This window comes from Malania oleifera, chromosome 13 (genome assembly GCF_029873635.1).
Source record: "Malania oleifera isolate guangnan ecotype guangnan chromosome 13, ASM2987363v1, whole genome shotgun sequence".
In the NCBI taxonomy this organism is placed as follows: domain Eukaryota; kingdom Viridiplantae; phylum Streptophyta; class Magnoliopsida; order Santalales; family Ximeniaceae; genus Malania; species Malania oleifera.
Window position 1 is genome coordinate 74,657,344 of NC_080429.1, and position 25,186 is coordinate 74,682,529.

Sequence of the window (25,186 nt, forward strand, 5' to 3'; positions counted from 1 at the left end):
GAATGGTAAAATTTTTACATAACAATTTGCTTATATATATATATATATATATATATATATATATATATATATTCATAGTGTATAGAAACTGTCTTCTCCAAGAAGCCTATATTTATCACAGGCCCATTTTGGAGAATGAAGCTGATAAGCTTCTTGAAATTTGTTTTTGCCCAGTTTGTTTTTTAAAATACTTCCTTGACATAAAGGAAACTTCTCAGAGGACCTATAAGAGAGCTCTCAGTAATTTCCAAAGAACATTATATAAGTTGGAAAAAAAAAAACAAAAACAAAAACAACCAAACAGAACAAAAGGAAGTGCAGTCATCCAACAGCACGCAGGGACCTTTCTGCCAATAGTGTTTTCCCGCAAAGCAAGGAAAGACCAAGAGAAACTTACCTGTCGGCTGTCAGCACTCTAGCTCATTTTTACAATTGGCTCCTTAGTTTTTCATGAGATTCTCAATCAATTTATGATAATTTATTGTGGAGGTGGAGGTGAGCTGGATCACCAAATTGGTTTGCTTTGTGGTTCTTAATTAAGTTAAATCAAATTGATAGTATACAGAAAGGGCAAAAACTTCCCAAAACAGGAAATAATTTATAATCAAAGTGAAAGTGCAGGACTACACTAGTGAAAAGAAATTAGAATTGCATTTGTGCTACCCTCCGAATTCTGACTAGTAATTCTCTACAACTTCGCATCTTTACCTCTCTTTTCCATTACTTCTCTTGGGCGTAGAATCCACAGTTTCTTGGGAATTCAAAGACATGCACGAATTGTGTAAGCTCTCAACCTTAGTTACCCCTGAGACTTGTTCAGTAATGCTCTGTGTTTGATCTACCTGAACTTCAACAAGCTTTCTTTTCCTGAATGGATTGTTGTCAGGAACTTTCAGTGGGGTGCCATTGGTAACCCTTGTAGTCCCCACCTGGCCATAACCTTCCAATGGAAGTACCATTTGCGCCAGAGCAACAGCTTCGCTCAGGTATTTCCTCTCTCCTGCAGCTGGCTTCGGCTCCTTCACTGTTATTCCATTGAAAAACCATATTAAACTGGGTTAAACAGTGTTGCATATCAGAAATTTAGGTGTCAAATGTGCTAAATTTACTAAAAGAAACTTCCAATTGTGCTTCTCTTTTCAGTACATGCAATTATGTGCTTAGTTTTTTACAAGCCATCCTCTGGGTGCTCTTATATGCTTTCACTTAGCTCATAAGTTTTAGCTTTTTTTATAGTTTTCTCTTGTTACTGCGCCTTGTTCGTCATGTTATCTGTGGAATATTTTTTTAGATGCAAATGCTCATTTACTGCACTCTTGAGGATGCTTGTGTTGTTTGGGTGCTTGATTTTACTTTTTATTAGGTGAATAGTTTTCCTTTCTCAGATACATGCAAGGAAGGGTACAAATATGATATTAGTAGGTATTAACGCCAAGTTAAGAAACTTGCCTCTAGTTTTTTCTTCTTTGGTTTTGCAAGAGGAAAATACTGTAAAACATCTCTCTTGTGTTGGGACTGCAGCTTCTTTAGGTTGTTGAGATCGACCAGATGTTTGGATTATTGTAGGATCCACATAACTTCCAGAACTTGGGAAGTGATCGAAGGCCTCCATGGTTGTAGGGTCTAACTTACCTTCAGCAATTGCTGTTGCTATCGATGGAGGGATATCTCTGGTTGCATTTGTAGGTGGTCAAGGTGGAACAATTCTCAACTTTGAAGTACGTCCATTCAGGGCCTAAAATGGTGTCAAAATAGCAAATATGATAATGTCTCACATGGCAAGGAATGCTAAAAATGGAATCATCCTTCATATGTTCAAACAAAATGCGACAACTTGAGAAAAAAAAAAAAGGATACGGCCCTAGGAAGTCGAGATCTCCATCTAATGATTGCCGAACACTTTGTGGAATAGGTTTCATGTGTTTGAGCCTCTTAGTTCTAGGATCATATCTATATGAAATGTGAAAGAGAAGGAGAGTAGGTATGTGCAGAAAGATCTAGGAATTAATAAACTTGATCAATTTTCTACAATTTACGGACATTCGCGCATGTTGGAAGACTGCAACTGCTTCTTTAAAAAATTTTGCATAATCTTCTGGCATTTGATTGCCCTTGTCAAACTTCAGAATGGATAGGACCTGCAAAACACACCACCCATTGTTGCAAGATGAGCACAATAAGCTCATGCATCCTGGTATATTTACTCTTTGGATAATGATCATAATTGGTCAATTATATAATCAACACATGGTTCACCACCTGTATGTTGCAAAATAAGCATTTTAGACACACTCAGCTCATGAAAATAGAATTCTATTCTCATGCAGTAATTGGAAAATGGCCTTCATTGTTCAATCATATGCTCAACGCATGGTGTCCCATTCATTATTTGAAACCAAACATGAGATGAAATGGGGGGGGAAAAAAGAAGTATTATGAGTGGTTTCCTTATAGTTATACCCTTATGGTCATCCCACAAAATAAAACTCTGTAAGTTTGTTTCAACTGGAACCCATTAACTAATTGCAAAGTTGTAGCATTTGGAATGCTTTTCTGTTGCAAAGACTATATTTATATGACAATAATTTAAAAAATAAAAATAAAAAAGAAGCAAACAATCAACCTCATCTTCAGCTATCCCTATTCCATGAAACTGGTCACTATCTAAACCCTCTCACTGATATGAGTTTTGAAGACACTCAGAGGTAAGCAATGAACAGGAAATGATGTATACCCAAGAGATATATTAGCATAAATAGAGCACAACTGCAACAATATCAGCCAGTCTACCTAGGGGTGTAAGTGAGTCAAGCTTACTCGCGAGCTACTCGGACTCGAGTGGTCCCCTAACTCGACTAAACTTGATTCTATTCAAGTTTGAGCTACTCAATTATTTTAACGAGTCGAGTTCGAGTTCAATAATAGTACTCGAGTCGAGTTTCAAGCCTAATCGAGCCTTTTAATTTTATTATTTTTATAAATATATTTAATACTATCTACACATTATATACATTTATATATGTATTTAATATTAGTTTATAATCGAGTCGAGCTTAATCGAGTCGAGCTCAGGTTTTATGAACTTATAATCGAGTCGATTTTGAGTTTAACAATTTTAAAATTGATCAAGTTCGAGTTGAATTTCAAGCTCGATATTTTCAAGTCGAGTCGAATTCGAGTATTTTACTGTGTCAACTCGACTTGAATACACCCCTAAGTCTACCCAAGGTTTATGTTTAGTTAGTGTCCTTAACAAAGTTGAACACCAACAACTTATAGCAGGTTAGAAAGTCGACTGAGACTTTATCTCCTCGTGTCAGTGATGTGCTTTGGTAAGGGTACAACTCATCCTCAATGTTTCTTGCATTGCCCCATTGCTTGGAGTATATACCAAATAAGTTGTTTGGCATCATTGAAGAGAAATGGGTCTGTCCAGTTCTTTTGGGATGTTGTTAGGAATATACGAACAAATTCCCGAAACCTGTGAGAAACAAATAGAGAAAGAATAACGCCAAAGAAAAATTCAATCACACGCACAAGACAATATTTACGTGGTTCGGCAATTTTGCCTACGTCCACGGAGTTGCAGGGATTTCAATATTATCAGGAAGAAAGCACAGAGAGTGTGGCGATACAATTCTCTCGCTCTCGCTCTCTCTCGCGGATACAACAACTCCAAACCCTAATCACCCGAAAGCACCCTTTTTATATGTTGCGCCTAGGGTTCCGTTCCAAATGGGCTCCGAAAATTTTCCCCGGGGGCACCCACGAGTACGGCTAGTACCTGCGCTCATGGACTAAGCCTTAGGATAGAAATCTCTAATTAAACAAAGGTCAAGTCGTCATCCAAATTAAGACACAACTAGGCTCCACAAAAGCCCAACAGATGTATCATTGAAGAAAGCTATGCAGCTGTGTAGATGTGCAGTTTTGGCTGGTTCAGTATGATTGAAGAGGAATGCACAGATTTTAAGGTTCAGTTTCTATGCTTCAACCATGTTGAAATAGAATAGTTTTTCTTGGTTCTTTGTGGACCTATGCTTCAGGAGCTTTTAAGGAAGTGCACTTGGCTGATTTTCATCAGCATTGGAGTTCTTTGCTAGGATGATCTTTTGTTCCATTTTAAATTTTTAGTGCTTTCTTGTTTTCTGGCTCCTTGTATCTCTCCGTTTTTTAGACAAACAAAGCATTTTGATTAAAATGAAAATGAGAATCCAAGAAAGGCAAATATCTCCTTCAAGGAGAAAAAGAAAAACCTGAACAATTTATGCAGCAACATACGTCAATGTCTTTGCATGTCAATTGTCAACCTCACTCCACAAGAGTCAAAACCCACCAAAAGATTACCAAATTGAAGCAAGAAAGACATCAGTACTCCTAACCAACTCAATATGAGTCCTCTAACCTTTAAAGATCCTGGCCTTTCACTCCTTGTATCTTTCTATCCAATAAATTTCTTTTTTTTTATCCAGTAAAATAATTAGGGGCAGGCATGGGCTAGTTGGATCAATTTCATGGTAAAAATAGAACCAAACCAATCTTCCATGGTTTGGGACAATAATTTAAACATTAATATTGACTTTTAATTAAATATGGTTTGTATATATGGAACTTCAGAGCAAACAAATGTATAATTAAAAGTTTAAAGCACTCCAAATGAACACTATATTACAAAAAATATATCAGACATACTACATAAATATCTCACTAAATATCAATTTAATAGTCTTACAACAAGGATAACTTTTAAAAAATTTATTAAAAACATTAAAGTCATGGACTCCAAAAGTTAGCGTTCATGTAGGTACAAAAAATTTAAGGTATATGTGCATTTCCAATTGGGTTGTTTGTGTTGGTTTTTTTGCATGTGCTAAACCACAACCAAAACCAAAACATTGGTTTGAAAAAAATTTCAAAGCACAACCAAATTGTTAATTTTTGAAACCAAACCAAACCAACTCAAAACGCTTGGTTCAGCAAGTTTGGCAGTTTGACTCAAACTGATGCTCAAACCTAAATATTTATATTAATGGTAGAAGCATAATCTATTCTGCTATGAAATGGATATTTTCTTTGAAGATAGGCATAATACGTAGTGGCATCAAATAGAATAAACCAATCAATGAACTATGATAACATGCTTTCTCCATGCTGGACAAATGTATAGAAACAAGTTCTGCCGAGTAAGAAAAATTCTCATTAAACATGCAGTTTGGAAAGGATGTTCATGTAACCTACTCGGTTACCATTATTGAGAATTGCAGCTGGCCCCAATCAGTTTTTGCATTAACATTATATAGAATTCATTTGGCTTGTTAAAAGTTCAACATTGAAACTTACTTTCGGTTTGGGAAATATACTGTTGAAGGCTCCATTTTCCACTGAAACTGCAATAGTTAGTTTCTTAAAATATTGCCAGATTACATCATTCATAGTTTGTTCTGAATATTTTTTTTATTAGCATAGAGAAAATTATATAAGCAGGGCATCAAGGGGATGCCAATCCATGGTACAAAATATTAACCACTCTGTAGAGTGTCACAAGCATCAAGGCTTACATCATGATCATAAATAATTTGCCCACTAAGCCAGCTGGAAATGACAGCAATCCACTAAAGGGCAACCCGGTGCACAAAGCTCCTGCGTATGCGGGGTCCGGGGAAGGGGCGGACCACAATGGTTCTATAGTACACAGCCTTACCTTGCATTTTTGCAAGAGGCTGTTTCCACACCTCAAACTCGTGATCTCAAGGTCACACGGCGACAACCTTACCATTGCGCCTAAGCTCCCCTTCTGAAGCAGAATAGTTATATCTTTGAAGTCTCTCTTGTTTCTTTCTTTCCAAGCAAACCAAAAGATGGCAAGAGGGATGAGGCTCAAGGCCTTTTGCTTCTTGTGGTTTTGATGCCTTTCCAAACCCAAATCTCCACACCAACAGAATTTGCCGTAACCCATTTTGTCCAGTCAAGGCAAAGACCAAATTCCACAAGTTCCTTGTCCAGGGGCAGTGGAGAAGAATGTAGTTGACTGATTCTGCATCAGCCATACAAAGAAAACACCTATTTGTGACTGTAAGCCCTCTTTCTGCAGATTGTTAAGGGTTAAAAATATTTCCATGTGTGGACTCCCAAACAAAAAAGGCAACATTTGAAGGGGCTGCTGTCCTCCAAATGAGAATCCAAGGGGAGTTGTTGCAATTTGTTCCCAAAAAGGAAGCTTCTTGTGGAAAGATTTAACCGTCAAAACACAATTTTTGTCCAAATTCCATTTTGGTTCATTCATAACAGAAATTATAGAGAATTCTGTAGAAGTTGGGGAGTGCATGAAGTTCGCAATCTGCCACATTCCTAGTAAAAGGGAAAAAAAAAATTCCCTAATCGGTGATTTGGAGATGTTGACTGATAAGGGCATTTTTCCCACGACCCGAGTTGTAGATGGAAGGAAAGACAGCTCTAAGATTACTGTTCTCACCACACACCATGCTAAAAGCACACATTGGCCCCATTTCCCACTTGAAATGTCACAAATTGGAAAAATCATCCCATCCTTGATGAATTTCCAAACTCCCGCTCCGTAGGGTCCACTACTATTGTGTGTTGTTCAACCATTATTTCTCAAGCCCATATTTAGAAACAATAATATCCTGCCAAAAGTGGTCTTTCTCCTTCATGAACCTTCATAACCACTTCCCAAGAAGGCCTTTATTGAAAGTAAGGGATTTCAGCCCCAAACCTCCCGAACAAATGGTTGTTTAACCACTTCCCATCTAACAAGGTGATACTTAAACTCCTCCACTAAGCTTTCCCAAAGAAATCTTCTCTGAATTCCCTCCAATCTCCTAACAATTGAGGCAGATAAGGGAAGGAGGGACATGAAAATACACTGGAAGATAAGTCAAAGTGCTCCTGATAAGGATCAGTCTGCCTCCTTTTGTTCTTTTCCATCCTGCCAATCTCCTTTCAAACTTCTCAATAATAGGGTCCCAAACTCCCACTTCAATCGTATTCAAAGAATTTCACTCCTTTGTCTTTAAACTTGGCTCCAAGGACCTCACTTTTACCAAGGTTCAAGCCTGAGACAGCCTCAAACCCTAACCAAATGCATCGAAGGTCAAGGATATGAAGGGAATCATCTTCACAGAAAATGATAGTATCATCTGCAAAAAGGAAATGAGAACCCTTCCATTTCAGATTGCAAGTATAGAGTTTAAAGGATAAATTTTCCTGAAGGGTGTCAAGATGCTATTCAGGGATGAACAGTTTGGTCCAACTCATGGACTGGCAATCTTGATTGTTCTGCAAGCGTTCAAGAAAATCTTCTTTGTTTGTGCAAACACAGGGGGACGGTAGCTTTGTTGTATCCTACAAGATTTTCGCTTGAACCAGTTGCACATCGATCATGGTGGAAGCAAATAAATCTTTGAGGAAAGAAACATTTGTAGCATCTAGCGTGTTATGAAACCAATTTCTGCCTAGATCATATCATCTTCTTTACACCATTTTTCTCAGTCTCAGGGGTTTTTTTGCTGCAAAGAAGATGGATTTTACTACCCTCAAAGAGATTCATGATCTTGTCAAGTTGGGGCAATTTGATATAGCAAATTTCAAGCATTGTCAAAAAAGGATAATCTCTTCCTAGCAACATCGGAAGTGGTTAATATTCTCACTACATCTAAGCCAACTCAATCATATGAATAGACTCTAGAGGTCATTTGCATGAGGAATGACTGAGAAGATGATGATCTTATAAGTTGCAGCCTTGCAGACTTGCAGCCACATCCATATTTCATTGCAGATCTCTTTGACACATCAACGCTTGGCTACCACAATTGGAACCTTGAGATGAACTAGAAGAAAGGCTCATCGCCAAGGATGCCACAAGCAATAAGTCCCTTGCAAGTAAACTTAATAATTATGAGATAGTTGATTATAGGTCCCTAATGGAATTTTATGAAATGTGAAGGGCTCTCCATCATCTTAAACGAAATCAAATGGATATGGATGATTTATTGCCGTTGCCTACAGTGCACATAAACTCTTACCTTCTTGAAAAGACTGTTAAGGTAGTCAAAAACATAAGAAAGAAGTTGTTAAACTCACAAGAGTTGGAAAATCACCAACCAATTAAGGAGGAACATAATCACCAAGAGAATGAACAACATTGTATTAAGTCTAAGGTCATAATGGTGAAGGAAGAAATAGAGGCTAACACATTTAAAAGACCAAAACATTCAATAATCCAACCAAGGGTCACAAAATTAAAAATGAGATTTTCTCCAACTATTGCAAACTAGGACACTGCAAGAAAGAGTGTCAATATTGGAAGAAGGAAAAAGCTTCAAAACAGAATTGGACTACAATCATATTCAAAGCTGATATCCTAGAAGATAGTATATCTTGGTGGATCAAATCTGGTGCAACAAAGCTATGTGCTGTAACAAGAGTCTATTCAAAAGGTTCACACCAAATGAAGATGGGACTATTCTTTATATAGGAAATTCTACCAATGCTCTAACCTAAGGCTTGAGAATAATGGAACTTAAATTCACTTTCAGGAAGAGTCATTACTTTGAATGATGTATGATTTACACCCAAAGTTAATCTATACTACTTAATAAAAGAAACTCCCCTCAAAGGTGGATGCTTAAGAGAAATCCTTAAATATCCTCTATTGTCATTTTACAAGTCAAATTTATTAACTCATAACTCTTTTAACTACTTGATTTGTGATTTCCTTTATAACAATTTGCTATTTAATCTCTTAGTGAGACAAATTCAAATAAACTATAACTTCTTGGATCTTAGAAAGTTGGTGTCTAAAAACATTGCTCTCTTAGCTAAATGGTTATGACATTTTCCCAAAGAACATTCTTCCCATTGGCATAGAGTTAGTAGGAGTAAGTTGGGTTGGGTGAGAATGGTTGGAATACCAATGTTAGTTAGAGATGTTTTTCAGAGAATCAATGGAGATCTATCTATCAAATTTGTCTCTTATTCAGTCCACACTAAATTTGTGGTGAGGAGGGGTTCTCAGATTCATTTTTGGAAAGATCTGTGATTGGGAATGATGTTTTACCATATCTTTTTCTCATCTCTTCCGATTGAGCACAGGGCAAAATAGTGTGATTTCCTTCTTTGTGGTTGATTCAGTTAGCCCTTTGGTCTCTCAGAATTTTCATTTTGGGAGATCTCTTAATGATAGAGAGCCAGTGGAGTCATCTTCCATGTTTTCTCTATTAAATAATTGTCATTTTTCTTCAGATAGGGATTTTCAATCTTGGTCTTCAGATCATTCAGGGGTTTATTCTTGAAAATTATTTTTTGAGTTCTTGGTCCATTCCATTTCTTTTTTCCTTTATATTAATTTATTTGAAAGGCCAAAGTACCCCAAAAAAATCAAGGCTTTTTATTTGGTTGGTTGTGTTTGATAAAATCAATACCAATGACTTGTTGCAAATGAGGAGACCTTTGAAGGCTCTATCTCCAAATTTTTGTATGCTTCACTATTTAAATCATGAAACAGCAACTCATCTTTTCTTTACCCTGTGATTTTGCTTGGAGGATCTAGAATAAGTGATTTGGTGTTTGGGAAGAAAAATGGATGTGTTTGGCATTTGTGGAGGAACTATAGGCTACTTCATTTGAGGGTTTTGGAAGGAGGAAGAATAGGGTTGTATCATGGAATGTGTTATTTTTGCAGTGTTGTGGGGGTTATGGTTGGAGCACAACGCACAGATCTTTTGGTTGGGGGGGGGGGGGGGGGGGAGGGAGGAGGAGTTGAATTGGGAAAAGATGAACTACATTGCCTCTTTGTGGTGCGTTGGGGGAATTAGCTTTCTGGAAGTTCAGCAAGATTGGGAGAATCTTTTGGATTGATTTTTCCTCTTCTTTCTTTGTTGCTTTTCATTTTTTTCCTTCTGGTTCCAAAATTTTGACGGGAGAAATCTTATTCTCCTCTTTGTCAATTATACTCTTATTAATGAAATCTCTTCTTTTTCTATCAAAAGAATAATAAAAATAATAAAGTTAATGCAGCTACTTACTTGGTTGATTCTTCTTGCTTACGGCATAATAGGTTTGCACATGCTATTATAGAATGCATGATATGATTAAGATGGATTACTGCCAGGTTGCTATATGTCAAATAATAAGTGTAGTACTTAAGATAAATTGAGAATCTCTTTTAAATCTTGAAAGAGATTCTAACATATTAGAATTAATAAGCCAACTTTGGAAGGCAAAAGGTACCTCTGCTTTTTTTTATGATAGTACTCATCTTTGCCACATGTATCTTTTACATGCCAGAAGTGAATTAGAATTTATAAATCAATGTAGAAAATCAATGTAGCACTGAAAAAATCAATGTAGCACTGAAATTAAGTGTCTTGGGTCCACTAGAGGAGGAGAATAGTATGATCAATATTAGTTTGAGTCCATAATAATTCATGAATTGGGCTTTTTTACACCACAATAAAAATGATCTTGCTGAAAAATGCATAGGATTATTATGGATAAGGTAAATTTTATGTTTCTCTATTTGGGCCTAACATACAATTTTTGGCCTAATTAAGTAGAGTTTCTACAAAACAAAAACTATAACCACATGAAACTTGGAAGTGGAAAAAACAAATCTTAATTATTTGAAGTTTTGGGATTGTAGAATTATAAATAAAGTACCAGAGCCTTAAAAAAGGAAGCTGAGAGAAAGAGGAAGCAAGTGCATATTTCTTGGATATGTGCAACCAAGCAAGACACATAGGTTTATGGTAATTGGGTCTACAGATGAAACAAAGTCTTCTTCTTTACCCCAAAGGAGCTTAAAGAATCTAGCATTGAACAAATAACATCTAAAGAAAGTTCTATGGAATTTCTTGAACTTAGACAAAGTAAAGGAACTAAATACCCAAATGCATGAACCAGATTTTAATGTTGATTGTTCTTAGTGCAAGATACTAGGGTGAAAATATAATTTCACAAACTCTTATCACCATGGTAGTTGAATCCAACCTTAAGATCTTAAAAAGGCTATGGAATCTCCGAATGCAGCCCTTTGGAAAGAATTTGTAGATGATGAAATAGATCCAATAGAGGGCAATAATGCTTGAATACTAGTAGAGAGCATATAAATGGGTATTTAAAAGAATAAAAAGAGTGGATAGAAGCATTGAAAAATACAAAGCTAGATGGGTAACAAAAGGTAATCGAAAAGGAAGGAATTGACTCTTTCATATTTATGCCCCCTAGAGCAACTTCTATTAGAACCTTGCTAGCATTGGATCAATTTACAAGCTTGAAAATCACCTAATTGATACCAAACCAGCATTCCTAAATGGTGAATTAGAGAAGGAAACTTAAATGAAACAGCCAAGAGTGTTTGTAGAACCTAGACATAGAGCATAAGGAGTGCGAAATATTAAATCCTTATGGCCTAAAACAGGCTCCTATAAAATGGTATCAAAAATTTATTGATGCAGTTGTATTATGGTTTTACCATTAATGACTAGATAAATGTGTGTAGTCTAGTAGAGTCCCTGACAATAAAGATGTCATTATTTATTCATATGTTGATGATGTGTTAATTTTGGTACCAAGTTAGAAGTTAGAACAATAAGAAACGACTAAGAAATTTTTTTTCTAGGAACTTTGACATAAAAAAGGTTAAACAAATGTTATTTTAGGAATTAAAATAACAAGAATTCATATATGTTTGATGTTAAAAAAGGGCTCAAACAATTTGATTATTTGATTGCACACTACTCTTTTTTGATCAAAGTATAAGGTTGTTACCTAATGGTTGTAGGGCAATATACTAAAGTGATCAATTTTTTAGAATATGCCATGACTAGTACTAGGCCCAATATCACATTCATGAGAGCAAGATTAGTTGGAATAATCAAAGATACATCGGCATGTGGTACATAAAGTTCTTAAATATCCAGGCTCCATTTGGATCAAAGATTTCATTTGAAAAAAGGAAAGGAAATTAAGAAGGAGATCTATCTACCATTGCATTTTCTCTTTACATCAAATATTATTAAAAATAAAAATTTGTTCTAACATGATTAAAAGTTAAGCAAAATCAAATTTGAATGATGTGTAAAATTAAATTTTGGTTCAATAATGTTTCATGTATTTTATTTTCTTTCTCACTATAGTAAAGGATAGGATATGGGGCCTAATAATTTTTAGCAAAGAAGAGACCAAGCGATGGAAAAATAGTAAAAAATGGGCTGAACCTAGCCCCACTCCAGGGGGATCCGCATGTGTGATGAACACATGTCGTGTCCCCAATTAAATGCTTCTTGATCAGGTTACCACGAAACGAATAAACCAAGAGGAGTCTTATGCACACATAGGGGAGTCTAGGTACTTATTTATTTGCAGGACCAAAGGAGTACTCCCACAAATAAAGAGCTTCAAAGACTCCTAAAATATCGATGTGGAACAAGCCTTTCTAACAAGCCCAAACCTAAGGAAGATGCTCAAAGGTTTTGAAAGTTGCACTCTTATATCCTACAATCCCACATTATTTAAAAAGGCTAAAGGAATATCTAAGTTAACCAATAAAAATGTAATGAATCATAACTAATGTCTTTTTGGCTATGAACCAAATCAAGGAAAATAAATTGTAACCCAGAGAAGTACAATGAGACTACATTTACTAATCATAATTCTTACAATAAGTCAAACAAGCATACCATCCGCATTACAATCTTAAGTCTAAATGTTCAACGCAGGTTGGCACAAATAGGCTATATGCCTTGCCTAAATTTTTTGAGTGCTCTAGAAATCCCACCCAAGATCACACCACCAATATGGATATGGAATTCATTAAAAGCAAGAGCTCAATCTCACACATTGCTTTCTACTATGTCAATTTGGTGACATGTTATTACCTATATGAACCTACTTGATCAGTTCTCCAATCACATAGATTTGGTTACCATTACCATTGACCTTTGATTATAGCCATAATCCCCATTCCCCTCAAAGAGTCACATACTAATTATCTACCTAGTGGTTTAGTTCATCTCTATCATAACACCATCTGGGGATATTATCCCATTACTTAGCAACTACTTTACGACATCATATCTTAGGCATATATGCCTGTTTTTATCCATTATAAATTTTATTCTTTGCATGAGCTATTGCAACTTGGAAATCACAGTGCATAAACACAAATGGCACAGGCCTCATCCATAAAAGGATATCAGCTAAGAAATTTCTTTAGCAACTCCACATCAATTCCAGCCGTGTCTAAAGCAATAAACTCAAACTCGATGATGGACAAAGCTTAAATGTTAGTTTAGATAATTTTCAAGACACAGCACCCCCTCCAAGGGTGAAGTTAAGACACAGCCAATGGTAGATTTTGTCTCATTTTAATCAAAATTCAGTTATGCGTTCTAGTAATTTTTATTCCCAATATAATATTAGCCTCTCTGAAGTCATTCATGTCAAACTGTGAGGCTAGAAAACACTTAAATTTTTTCCACTATATCCAAATCCCAAAGATTAACATGCCATCAATATAAAGATTAGTTATAACACAAATCCTATTTTCAATCTTAGTGCACACACATTTATCCACATCATGAGTAGAGAAACCATGGCACTACAATACTTTGTCAAATTTTCCATGCCATTGTTTAGATGGTTGTTTTAGATCACAAAGAGATTTTAATAATTTTCACACTTTATTTTCTTGACATGTGATTGCACACCCTTCATGTTGTGACATACACACACGCACACGCGCACACACACACATGTCTTCATCAGCACCACCAAAAAAACAGGTTTTGCATCTTTTGGTGAACTATGAGCCAAAGCAATTAAAATTCTAACTAAAGAAATTCTAGAAACAACAAATTTATCAAATTAGTCCACGTTTTTCTTTTGTATGTAACCCTTCACAACTAAGTGTGCTTTATATTCATCAATTGAGCTTTTGAACATCCACTTGCACCCTATATATTTAGTGCCAAGAGGCAAATCCATGAATTCCCAAGTGTGGTTATACAAGATTGATTCAAATTCATTGTTCATAGCCTCTTTTTCCAAATCAGTGCATCAAAAGAAGATATAGCTTCATTCTAAGTAAAAGGATCATCATCGGCCAAAATAGTGTAATATTAATCTCCAAAAGTTAGTTTCTTCCCTATATTTTACTTCTCAATTCTATTTCAGAATTTTTGAACTTCAGTTTCAATAGTAGGTGTGATGTGATCTTCAAGGGGAAAAATATATTCAAAGAAATCTACATTATTAGTTCCTATTATTATGTTATGATCCAAAACGTCACTGTTAAGAAACAAGTACAGGCAACAACCACAGCTCAAAGTTTTGCATATCCAGTAAACATACAAACAGCATTTTAGGCCCAATCTTTCTCTTTTTAGGTTCTACAAACATCACTTTCACAAAACACCCCTGCACTTCAAAGTTTTAGTATTACGGATTCAAGCGTGTAAGGAGGTGCAACTTCAGGTATACTCTTTCCCTTTCACATATTTCATTAAGAGATCCATACTCATATTCCCCTCCTCTATCATATGTAAATCCTTTAATTTTCCTACTTAGTTGGTTTTGAGTTCACCTTTATTTCTTAGAAGATATATTTTATTGTATCTAGACTAGTCATCAATAAAGGTTATGTAGCATCTCTTTTCTCCTCTGGTCTTAGATTGTTTTAAATCACCTAAATGTATGAATCAAACTCAGTAGTTCAGTTATTAAAGGTTAAGTAGCATCTCTTTTCTCCTCTGGTCTTAGTTTGTTTTAAATCACCTAAATTTGTGTGAATCAAATTCTGTAGTTCAATTACCCTAGATTTACATTTATTTTTAGTTGTTTTAGCTTTCACACTTATGGAAAGTAGAGTCAAAAAAGGAAACCAAATTTGTTTCATTCATTTTCTTTAGTTAGGTAAACTAACATGTCATAATCTACCATTCCACGAATGAATATTTTATCAAGCAAGTAATCAAAAGAAGAAGATGCATTTCCAATAATAGTTTCAAGTACATTCATGATGAAGAGACCTTGACTACGGTACCCTTTAGTCGACATACTATTTTTGGCAAATACAAGTTTACCCAATTCGAAAAAGACTTCCACCCTGAATTTCCCCCACTGATGATACAAACACAAGATTTGCTCTTATTTTAGGGGCATAAAACACATCAAACAAAGACAAGATTTCTTCATGTGAGTTTGAGAAGAAGCTTCCCTTTTCCCAAAAAAAGAGTGGGCCTAAGGTTGTCCATGAACACTTATTCTTCCCCTTCCTCTACTTGAGTGTGTAAAGTAAATGCACTTTCGTCACCACAGATATGCCTAGTAGCATAGCATCTACCACCCACTTCCTCAACCATGTTTGCTTAAGAAACTACCGTAGCAATAACATCCACTTCAACCAAGCTTGGACCTTGCTCCTCTCCTATTGTTTTGAATTTTCATTTTGAGATTTGGGCATTGTCCCCTTGGAGGATAACTCCTTTAGCCTTTGCAGCCTTACTTTGAAGCATGTTCTTGTCCTCTATAATGATGTGCATCATCACATTCTTTTAAGGATATAAGCTTCTTTTTTTGTTTCAATTGCTACATATAGCTATTCCAAGACTCAAGTAATATCTCAACAAGACACCATCCAGAAAAGCATCAAGTAGTATGGTATGCTCATTTTTTAGGTCCTCTAACTGTCTGCAGGACTTATTATTTGGGGACTGCTCATACTATCATTAATCAACTGAAACTATAGGAAATTTCTTATAGAAAACTTCTTTGTCCCAGTGTCCTTAAATCTTTATTTAAGGAGTCCTACATCCCACTTACATCTTTATGTTGATAATAAATATCAAATAGGTCAGTAAACAGTGTCCTCAAGATAGCGTGTCTGCACACTTTACTAGCATGCTCCTATAGTTTTAAGTTTTCCTCACAATTATCTGACCTCTACGTGAGTTTGGGGTCAAATAGAGCAAATGCTAGTCCTAGAAGATCTAAGGCAGAGAACATCCTTTTTTGCCAGCATTTAAAGTCCGTGCCATTGAGCGTCTCAATTTTGGATTTGACAGGAAAAGTTTTGGTAGTGCACTGTGCAACATCCATGATATCCAGAAAGTATCTCTACCCTGAGATTGTTATAATATATGGCAAATCACGGTGCAAGAAATAGGCACAAAAAGGGTGCAGTGAAACTACCCTTGCACTGTGTTTGGGAGCATGGATTTCAGAGCTTGGATTTGGATTTGGATTTAGGGGGATTTGAACAAATTTCAATACAATTTTATATTACATCTTATCCAAATCAAATACAACTCCAAATCCAAGGTAATCCTAACATAGGGTTAGGGTATATTTCAACCCTATGATGCAGAAGGCTCATCGTGTAATAACCTGAAAGAAAAACTTTAAAAAAAATTAATTAATTAAAATTATTAATCAATTAATTAATTAAACATTATTAAATTAAATAAATAATTTTAAAAAATTATTATGAATTAATTAAGTATTATTAAATTTGATGTATTAAATAAATAATATGATATATATGTATATATATATATAAAATATAATATAATATTATTATATTATATGTAAAGTAAGTAAAAAAAAAAAAAAATAGATAAGGAAGCCAGAGGCTTCTTGCGAATGCAAAAGCTTCCTGCGCCAGCGCCAGCTCTCCCTGTACTCGCTTCTCTCTCTCGTCGTCTCCATCTCTGCCTCTCTCTTTCTCCTCAGTTTCGTCGGCCTAACAAGCGCTGATCGGAAAACAGAAGGTGCCGTTGGATTCCTAACTCCGCCACCGACATTTCTATTGGAGCGGATTTGTCGTGGGAGCAGCGTAGGCACCATTCCTGGGGAAAGGCATATTTCCTTTTCAATTTCTTGTTAAATCTGTTGTTAAATCGACAGTCAGGCACCAGCACGGGGTCCTAGTCGTGATCGTCGTCATTTTGACATAAGTAAATTTTTAATTGGGGTTTTCTAGGCCCCACTCCAAAGCGAGAGTGGGATTTGGGAAGTAATTTGGCTATATTTAAGGGTATAATTATTTATTTAGTATTTAAGTGCCCTAGGAAATATTTAAATAGTATTTTATTTATGATTAATTTGATGGAATTAGGATTTTTGATTCAGGATCCGAGTGAATGCCGCAGGTATTTTTCAGGGTCCCTATTGGCATAGTTCAAAAATCAGGTAAAGGAAAATTATATATTAAAGCAGATTTTATGAAATTAAAGGTATTAAATTATATTATAATATATGTATGTTTTGGTGTGAATTATTAAAATGCCAACCATGTAAAACTATGATTTCTGAACCTAGGACCACTTATTTAATTATGTATTTGTAGAAATGAACTGAAAAAAAAAGTGGAAGGAATTTTCTAGATAATTATGTAAGAAATGAAAATTGTATTTTCAGTAATTAAATGCTAAATGTAGGTTGACCTATTTTAGAGGAATATGTATGAATTTTTCTATTAAATTGTGTGACATGAGATTCTGTGCAAATATATATTAAATGTATGAAATGCAGGCTAAATAAGTAAGGTAGTGAAAATAAAATATGTTATGGACTATGTTGCTTGTGTATGCTAAATGCAACCATATAAATGTAAGACAGCTGAAAGACAACCATGTTAGCAGATCTAGCGCATTTCTATGTGGACTAACTGATGACAGCTAAAAGGAGCTGTGTTAGCAGATTCTAGCACATTTATATGTGGACTAACTGATGATGGCTAAAGACTAGCTGTAGTACAAAGGAATGAAATGACAATGGAATGACCATAAAATGAAATGACAAATGTGAACAAAGTAAATGGAAAAAAGTAACTTAAAGTGAAACGAAATGCAATGTTTAAGCTATGAACATGAACAAATGTGTATGAATGAATAATAACAGAAAGGAATAAAGTATTATGATATTAGAAGTATCTATGTATGTAGAACCTGTTACGATTGGGCAAGGCAAACTCTTCGCTTGAGGGCTTGCTAAGAAAGGCAAGTGCACTAGTAGCTTCAGATGTGACAGTAGCTGCATAACGTACTAGGACGGAGGGAACCTACTTGTATGGGCAGGTAGAATTCCCTATCCTTAGGGCCTTTGCCGGTAAACTATTGTTGAATGCATGAATATGAGATCAAGTTAACACTTGAGGGCTTACTGAGTAAGGTGAGTGCCCTGGTATGCTTTAGTCGTGGCCTTAGAATGACCTAAGTATCAGAGCAGAGGGGTGCTACTTGTATGGGCGGATAATCACCTCTATCCTTGGGTAATCTCGTGGGCTAAATCTCTGCATGTGTTTGATTAGGTTCAGAAAACGATTTCAATGTTACATGAATGATTTGCAAATGTAATTAAAATGATATCTATTTACCTCACGTTAGTCACACACTATTTTAATATATTGTTTCTTCCCTTACTAAGATGTGTCTCACCCGAATATGATTATTTCGTTTTCAGGACATCCTCGAGGTCGGGCTTAAAGAGCTCGAAGGTTTTTAGACTTTTTGCGAAGTATTAAAAGAAAGGGTATATACTGATAATACTTTGGAGAATGTAAATATTTATGTTTTATGTCTTTTTGTTTTAAGGTTGTTGAGTAAGGAATAATTGTAAAAATACTGAAATGTTTTGGGAGTTATGTAGATTTATGAAAATGCAGGTGATGGATGATTACTATGGATTATAGATAGGAAGTAGTAAACTCTGGTCTTATGGTATTATATGTATGGAGATTATATTTATGTTTTTCGCTGCGTATATGTTGATTATGGATTATCAGGGATTTTATCAGGTATAACGCGTCGGACCCAGGTTTAAGGGTTCGGGGTGTTACACATCGTCAACCACCCCAAAGTACAACAACTCTTAATAACAGTAGCATGCACTTGCCCAATCAAGGAACCAAGAACTAATTTGGCTTTGGTCAACCCAAAGAAACTCAAGCAAACAAAGGAGGGTCACTGCAGAGATGAGACTTAGGGGATTTCACCTTCACGATCATTTTAACCTCCAATATATAGAGAAAAAACAAGCCAATTTCTTTGCACTGTGATAGTCAAGCAACTGTGCCAAGAGGTTGCAGCTATATTTAGACTGGAAATGTAGATGTTGTTGGCCTAACAAGGCTTACGAATCTTATTTTGATAATAACAAATCAAGAGAATTTAACATGTTTTGGTTAAAGTGATGATGTTTCAGGAATCAAGCATTAGAGTTCAAGATCAAGTGATCACAAGTGATATTGAAAGCCTACATTCCAAACAAGTAATCAAAAGAAAGCTCAAAAGATCAAAGAAAGACAACTTTTATGGAAGCTTAAAGAATATTGAAGCTCAAGTCAAGATGAACTCAAAGAAAGACATACATGAAGACTTTGTGTTTAGAAAGTTTTTAAGTCTTAAGGAAGTCTTGTGTAAGTACTTCATTTAAAGTCAATATGGATGCTTTGAAGCTCTTTAGGAATGATTATAGACTTAGAGAGCCATTTTCAAAGATCTTGGAAAATACATTTTCTTTTAAATTTCAAATCAAAAATTCCAAGATTAAAAGCTAAAAGAGTTTTTAGAAACAAAGTCTTAAAAACAAGTAATTTGCATGCTCAGGCACCTGACTAAGTATTCTCAGGCGACTAAACTTTTATTTGGTTTTTAAGAAATGCAAACATAACCGAGACAGGCGCCTCACAGATCCTTCTTAGGCGACTGATTAGTTTTTGAGGTTGAGTCGAACGACTGACTGAACATACTTAGGCACCTAACACGGCACTGACTTTTGAAATTCGCTAGTTTTTTTAAAGTAACAAGCGCTTGATACCTTTTTGACAGGCAGTTGACTTTCGTAATATTTGAAATAAAGTAGCATGGGAAAGTTACCAAAAATGATTGCTTGGGCTCCAAACTTTGTATAAACTTGGGAATTCTCCAAGTAACTTGGGGAATACAAAAATTAGACTTTTTCTCTCTATAAATAAATGTTAAACCCAAGAATCAAATACAACTACATACAATCAACAATCAAAGTCTATAATTCTCATACTCTTCAAAAGCTCTCTTGCTCACACATTCTTGCTGAAGTATTATTGAGTTTCTATTGATACAACCACGCAGTTCTTGTACTCTTACTGAGATTTTTCAATCTAAAGAAGAACTCGATGATTAATTTCTTGAGCTTCAAAATTCATTCTTTATTGATATTTAATTTGAAGTATATTAGTTGTGTTTAAACTTGTACTAATCAGCTCTATTTTGAGAGTGTCTTTATACACAAGAATTGTTCTTGTTCTTGTTGTTTTTGACGGTTCAAGTTTGTTGAATCATTGGATTACCGAGCGTGGGGTATCGCTTGGAGAGGAGGGCTCTTTCCTACTTGAAGGAGTGTGTAAAAGGTTTGCTCCGCCCGGTTAAAGGTGTGGTATAGTGCAATCCTTCGGTGGTGCACCTAAGGCGAAGACGTAGGCAGGTATAGCCGAACCTCGTAAAAATCTCAGTGTCACTCTCTTCCCTATTCTCTTTAATTTTCTACATATATAAACTGCATGGTTGTGTTTTTAATTTGCTGAAAATTAATTTGCCTTTGGGAATTACGGAAACCATAAGGGAGTACGTTGATTGATCAATATTATATAGCAAAAACCGCAAAGGAGTACATTGATTGATTAATACCAAAGCTCATTAATATATTGGTTGGTAACATACTCAAATTCAAGATACTTATTTGATATCAATATTTAAATTTTGAAAGCTTGGTTGAATTTTCTATTTTATTTCATATTGCGATATCAAGCTCAGCTCATTGATTGGATTAATATTGAAAAGATGGAATTTGAATATTTAAGTTTTGATTATCATCATCATTCATCAATAAATACTAAGTCTTGGATTGAGTGTTAATTATTACAATCAATTGTACTTGTGAAATTGTTGTGTTGTAGAGTGTGATTGCAAATTAACCAAAAGAATTTGTAAAATCAAAAGGTTTCAAAGAAAATTTTAAAAACCCAATTCCCCCCCCCCCCCCTTTTTCTTGGGAGTACACCTTACTTTTCAGACATTGGTGCTCAAAACAGCTATATAAATAAATACAACATTGAGTTATAATATTTGATTTTGTTCAAGCAAGAATTTTGGTGAATCAACAAAAAAAAAAAGGACTTGCATGCAAATGATCTGTTTCCAATGGCTTATAAGGAAAAGGCTTTACCTTTAAGCATCCTTGAACAAATATAGATACAAGGCTTTTACTAGGGTCAAGTAGTGGTAGGAACACTCCAAGAGATGGATTTTGTACAAGACACGTACCAATTAGTAAAATTAGATTACTAGTTTAGAGACTTCTTACTATGCAAGTACCAGTAACTAAAAAAATTCAAGTACACTTCATTTATACAACATACTTCCAGAAATGCTACATTGTCCGATTTAAAATATTTTTTTCCAAATTAAAAATTTTTTTATTTATTTTGAAAATAGTGGGGATTGTTGAAAGTTTTTCAAAATGAAATTGGTCCAATTTTCCAAAGAAGGAAAGATAAAGGAGGGAACAGTTGCCCCACATTGAAAAAAAGAAGGTAACTCTTGTTGCCTTGTATACAGGGACAATCTTTGCATGTGCAGGAGTATTTGGTTGAGATCTCAAGCATGTACATTCTTATTCAATTTTCTCTTAAGCATACTCAAGCACTTAAAAATTTAATATATACCATTGACATCAAAAAGCGAGAATGCACTTACACGGTCTAAGTTTCGATACTTGGAGACCAAGGAATGAGCTCGTACAATCCCAATTCCAGGAACAGATGGAAGAAAATCACAGCCAGCCAACACACACATTCCTGTTGAAACAATGCACTATAAGCCTATTCTTTCATGTGACTGTATACAGGACCAAGTAGTGGTTTGATGAAGGCACTGCATGTGCCATTTAAAATCTTGGAGAGAGTGGGAGGGATTTCAGATGGGAGATGTGCTACACCATATTCTGCAGCCTAAGCCTAGTGATCGTCCAAATGGATTTGAAAAAAAAAAAATGTACCATGATGAAACTAGCACTGAAAAATTTTCTCCTAAAACGTGATAATATAACAGCTTATAGTTTGTTTCATTTATTATTGCAGTTTCCTAATAATTAGCGCAAATTGCAGTTGAACCTGGACTGAGGTGAGTTTATTGGTTCAATTGTGCATGCATATCCTTCCAAAATAGCAATAATGCATGCATTAAAAAAAGTTTAAAATGACAATGGTGATACCTATGAACAATTCTTTTTCAAATTTTTGAAAGGAAGGTGCACGATCCACAGAATCAAACACCCTGTCCAATACAATTTCTTCTCCATTGCCATATCGGTCCATCTTAAAAACAACCTGTTTACAAGCAACACAAATCAAAACATTCGTAACCCTAGTGTCAAATAACGGTAGGGTAGACATTAAGAAAGCTGTTGACCTCCATTTTCCCATATCAAAGTTTTGTGCGAGTTCTTACAGCTTGGCAACCGTAGGCCAGTAGATCACTATCCTCAGTGATCACAGTTACAATTCCACCTTGTTCTGCTCCAAGGCTTGACAGGTATGCCAATTGTGCATCAGCCTCATAAGGAGCAACTACAAATTCAATGTTCTCTGATCGCAGAATCTGAAAGAATTATTCAATGTTAAAATACCTTGAGATAATAATATAAAAAATTCATGATTCTAATTAGAAAATTTAGAAAAGGATATGGGTTGCATTAGGTAACTAATAGCCAGCATAAAACTTGCCAAATTTTTAGTAGCCAACCCCACCTAGTGGAACTTAAGGCTTGGTTTGTTGCTGTTGTAGCAAAATAATGAAAATTGGACTGAATCTAAGAACAAATGTTTCAAATAGCAAATAATATGTTCAGCATTGTGTACCTGAATCAATTGATGTGCCATGGATGGAGTAATAATTACAGATCTCTGTAAATGAAATTTTTTAAAAAAATTAACAAAAAATAAATAAGAATTGTTCAAAGCATGGATGCTTTGGAAAAAGAATAAAAATAGTAACTGATTACACAAACTATAAAAATAACAGTGAAAATACTACTTAAAAAACAGAAGAAAATAATAACTTTTGTAAGGAGAGAGAGAACCATTTCATTAGACCTAAAAGAAGATGGATTGTAAATCTATTGTATATGATTTAACAGTTTGTTTGAGCTTTCCATTTAGTTGCTAGCAGCGAACTAAAAATTAATTTGGACCAATTTACAGATAGGTTAGGATAAAAAATTTGACCATTTTAATACTACTTATACTAATCTGGGTCTAAATTACCACATATAACTGCAATGAAATGCAAGAAGGCAGTTTGAAGAGTTGTTGGCCAAATCTCACAATAGATCTAGCAACCAGCAGTGTTCAAGTTTGCCTCATCCCAACCCCTACTCCAAATTCACTAATGTCACAATTGATTCAGAAAATAGAACAAGATGGGAATGGAATAGCAATTGTACGAGAAGACAATAGCTTACCAAAAAAAAAGGTGGTGTCATGTAAAGGTAAATGACTACGTAAAAATTAGTATAATTTTTATCGTAAGAATAAACATTCTCATGATAAAATTTGGCAGTAGTCATCCTATTTCTAAACCATGTTAGTTGGAATAACACTGACAATTACATTAGTAACACCATTTTTTTTTCTGAAAACTATTATACCTTTAGTTATTCCATTCCATGAACAATGAACTGACAAAGAAGAAATGCATAATATCATAACTCGATCAAATAACAAGGCCCAAGTACAATGAAAAAAAATTAGCCACGGTAGGAGACAACAAGGTAAAATATCAAATGGCCAAAACCAACCAAACAAATATAGTACTCATACTGAGAGGAAAAAATACTAATACCTGGAAGAGCTCAGAAGCAGCACTAACATTGCCTTCTTTGAGCTTCTCCATTGCCAAATCAAGATTTGCTTTTCTTTTTCTGAATCAACAGAAACACGCTCATGAGAAATCACACGTTCCTCCAAGCAAACAAAAACAGTAGTCAAAAGATATGTAACAATAAGAACTATTTGCGGGAGAAGAAGAGCAGGCCTGTGAGCACCTGCCTTTGCCTATCTTGCTCGGTGGCAGCCTTGCACGGGATATTACCGCCGTCAAAAACAACAACAGGGGTTATCGTGTAATGCCGAAGCAGATTAATTCTGTGCATAAAATACTGCAAGTATTGCAATTTCTTATTCCCCTCCACATTGAGACACAGCTCCATACTACATGAATAAGCTGAAAATTTTCCGAATTTTTCAATCTTCTGTTCCCATAAATATTTTTAAAAAAAACAAAATATGTATAGCGACAACAGCATCAGAATAATGAAAGTGAGATCTGACCTCCTTTGTGTAGCCATGAATAAGCATCAATACCCACCTGTAGATAAATTCCCAGATTCTATGCATATTATTGAACTATATATGAATGATTATGAAGTGATGAAGAATGATAGCTAAAAAGACAGAAACAAAATCAAATCAACAATGAAAAAGGAAAAAAATGTTACTCATAAAAATTAAATTTTAGGGGAAAAAAATGGGTGCTGATGCTATACGCGCTTGCCAGCATATTTCTGGATATGGATTGGTTCAGTGAAGGGTTTCATGAATCTGAGAAGATCTTTGATGCCCATCTTCACTTTCAAACTTTTTTTTTTTTTTCTGCTTTTATTTTTCTGATAATTTATACGCCTCATTTGCTGGTCAAGAGTGGAGATCGATTATAATGATATTGATGAGAGAATGGCGGGAAGAGAAGCAAATGTCAAACACCAAAAGGGCGGCAATTGATGGAAATATATATATATATATATATATATATATATATATATATATATATAATAGAAAAATACAGTCCCTGAACTTTTTACAATTACAACTGCGACCCTTTGAAAATATTTGCGGGAATAAAAAATAATGTGTTATAAGGGGGGACAATTTATCACATGCATAAATGAGTTGTTTATTGTAGGGCTTTTCGTCCCAAAACAAAAAGGCGAAAAAATACCATCCCAAAAGTCGACTTCGACGGTGTCTCAATGAGAGAGCTTACCTTCTTCATAAAAAATGAAACCGATCCACCAATAACCTAAGGATGACAAAGGGCTCGCCAAATAAATTAGTCCACTAGCAATAAATCAG

General features: G+C 35.1%; 1 protein-coding gene and 1 long non-coding RNA gene across 4 annotated transcripts; one reads left to right on the forward strand and one right to left on the reverse strand.

Annotated features, from left to right (window-relative positions):
* Nucleotides 1-501: 501 nt before the first annotated feature.
* On the reverse strand, nt 502-24,741 carry LOC131146301 (exonuclease 1). Of its 3 annotated transcripts, none has more exons than XM_058095817.1 (12): nt 24,601-24,737; nt 24,386-24,422; nt 24,104-24,278; nt 23,898-23,976; nt 22,916-22,960; nt 22,506-22,655; nt 22,270-22,384; nt 21,753-21,853; nt 2,041-2,138; nt 1,858-1,950; nt 1,450-1,670; nt 502-1,024 (listed from the first exon to the last, which is right to left on the reverse strand). In XM_058095817.1, exons 1-12 carry the CDS (start codon nt 24,676-24,678, stop codon nt 705-707), a joined length of 1,512 nt encoding a protein of 503 aa, XP_057951800.1. In that variant the 5' UTR covers nt 24,679-24,737; the 3' UTR covers nt 502-704. The 3 variants fall into 3 exon arrangements, with proteins under 3 accessions (XP_057951800.1, XP_057951801.1, XP_057951802.1); XM_058095818.1 differs by having other exon boundaries at nt 565-1,024; nt 24,104-24,213; nt 24,553-24,741; XM_058095819.1 differs by having other exon boundaries at nt 565-1,024; nt 24,100-24,278; nt 24,601-24,730.
* LOC131146302 (uncharacterized) lies at nt 667-18,768 on the forward strand. The gene is made up of 3 exons (XR_009134297.1): nt 667-781; nt 887-986; nt 18,481-18,768. It is a non-coding gene; the product is annotated as an uncharacterized LOC131146302 (long non-coding RNA).
* Nucleotides 24,742-25,186: the final 445 nt, after the last annotated feature.

Coding starts and splice junctions, on each gene's coding strand:
- LOC131146301 (XM_058095817.1), bottom strand. CDS start 24,678: ATGGGCATCAAAGATCTTCTCAGATTCATGAAACCCTTCACTGAACCA. Junction 22,656..22,915: donor TGGCACATCAATTGATTCAG/GTACACAATGCT, acceptor TAATTCTTTCAG/ATTCTGCGATCAGAGAACAT. Junction 2,139..21,752: donor AGTATCGAAACTTAGACCGT/GTAAGTGCATTC, acceptor TGTGTTTTGCAG/GTCCTATCCATTCTGAAGTT.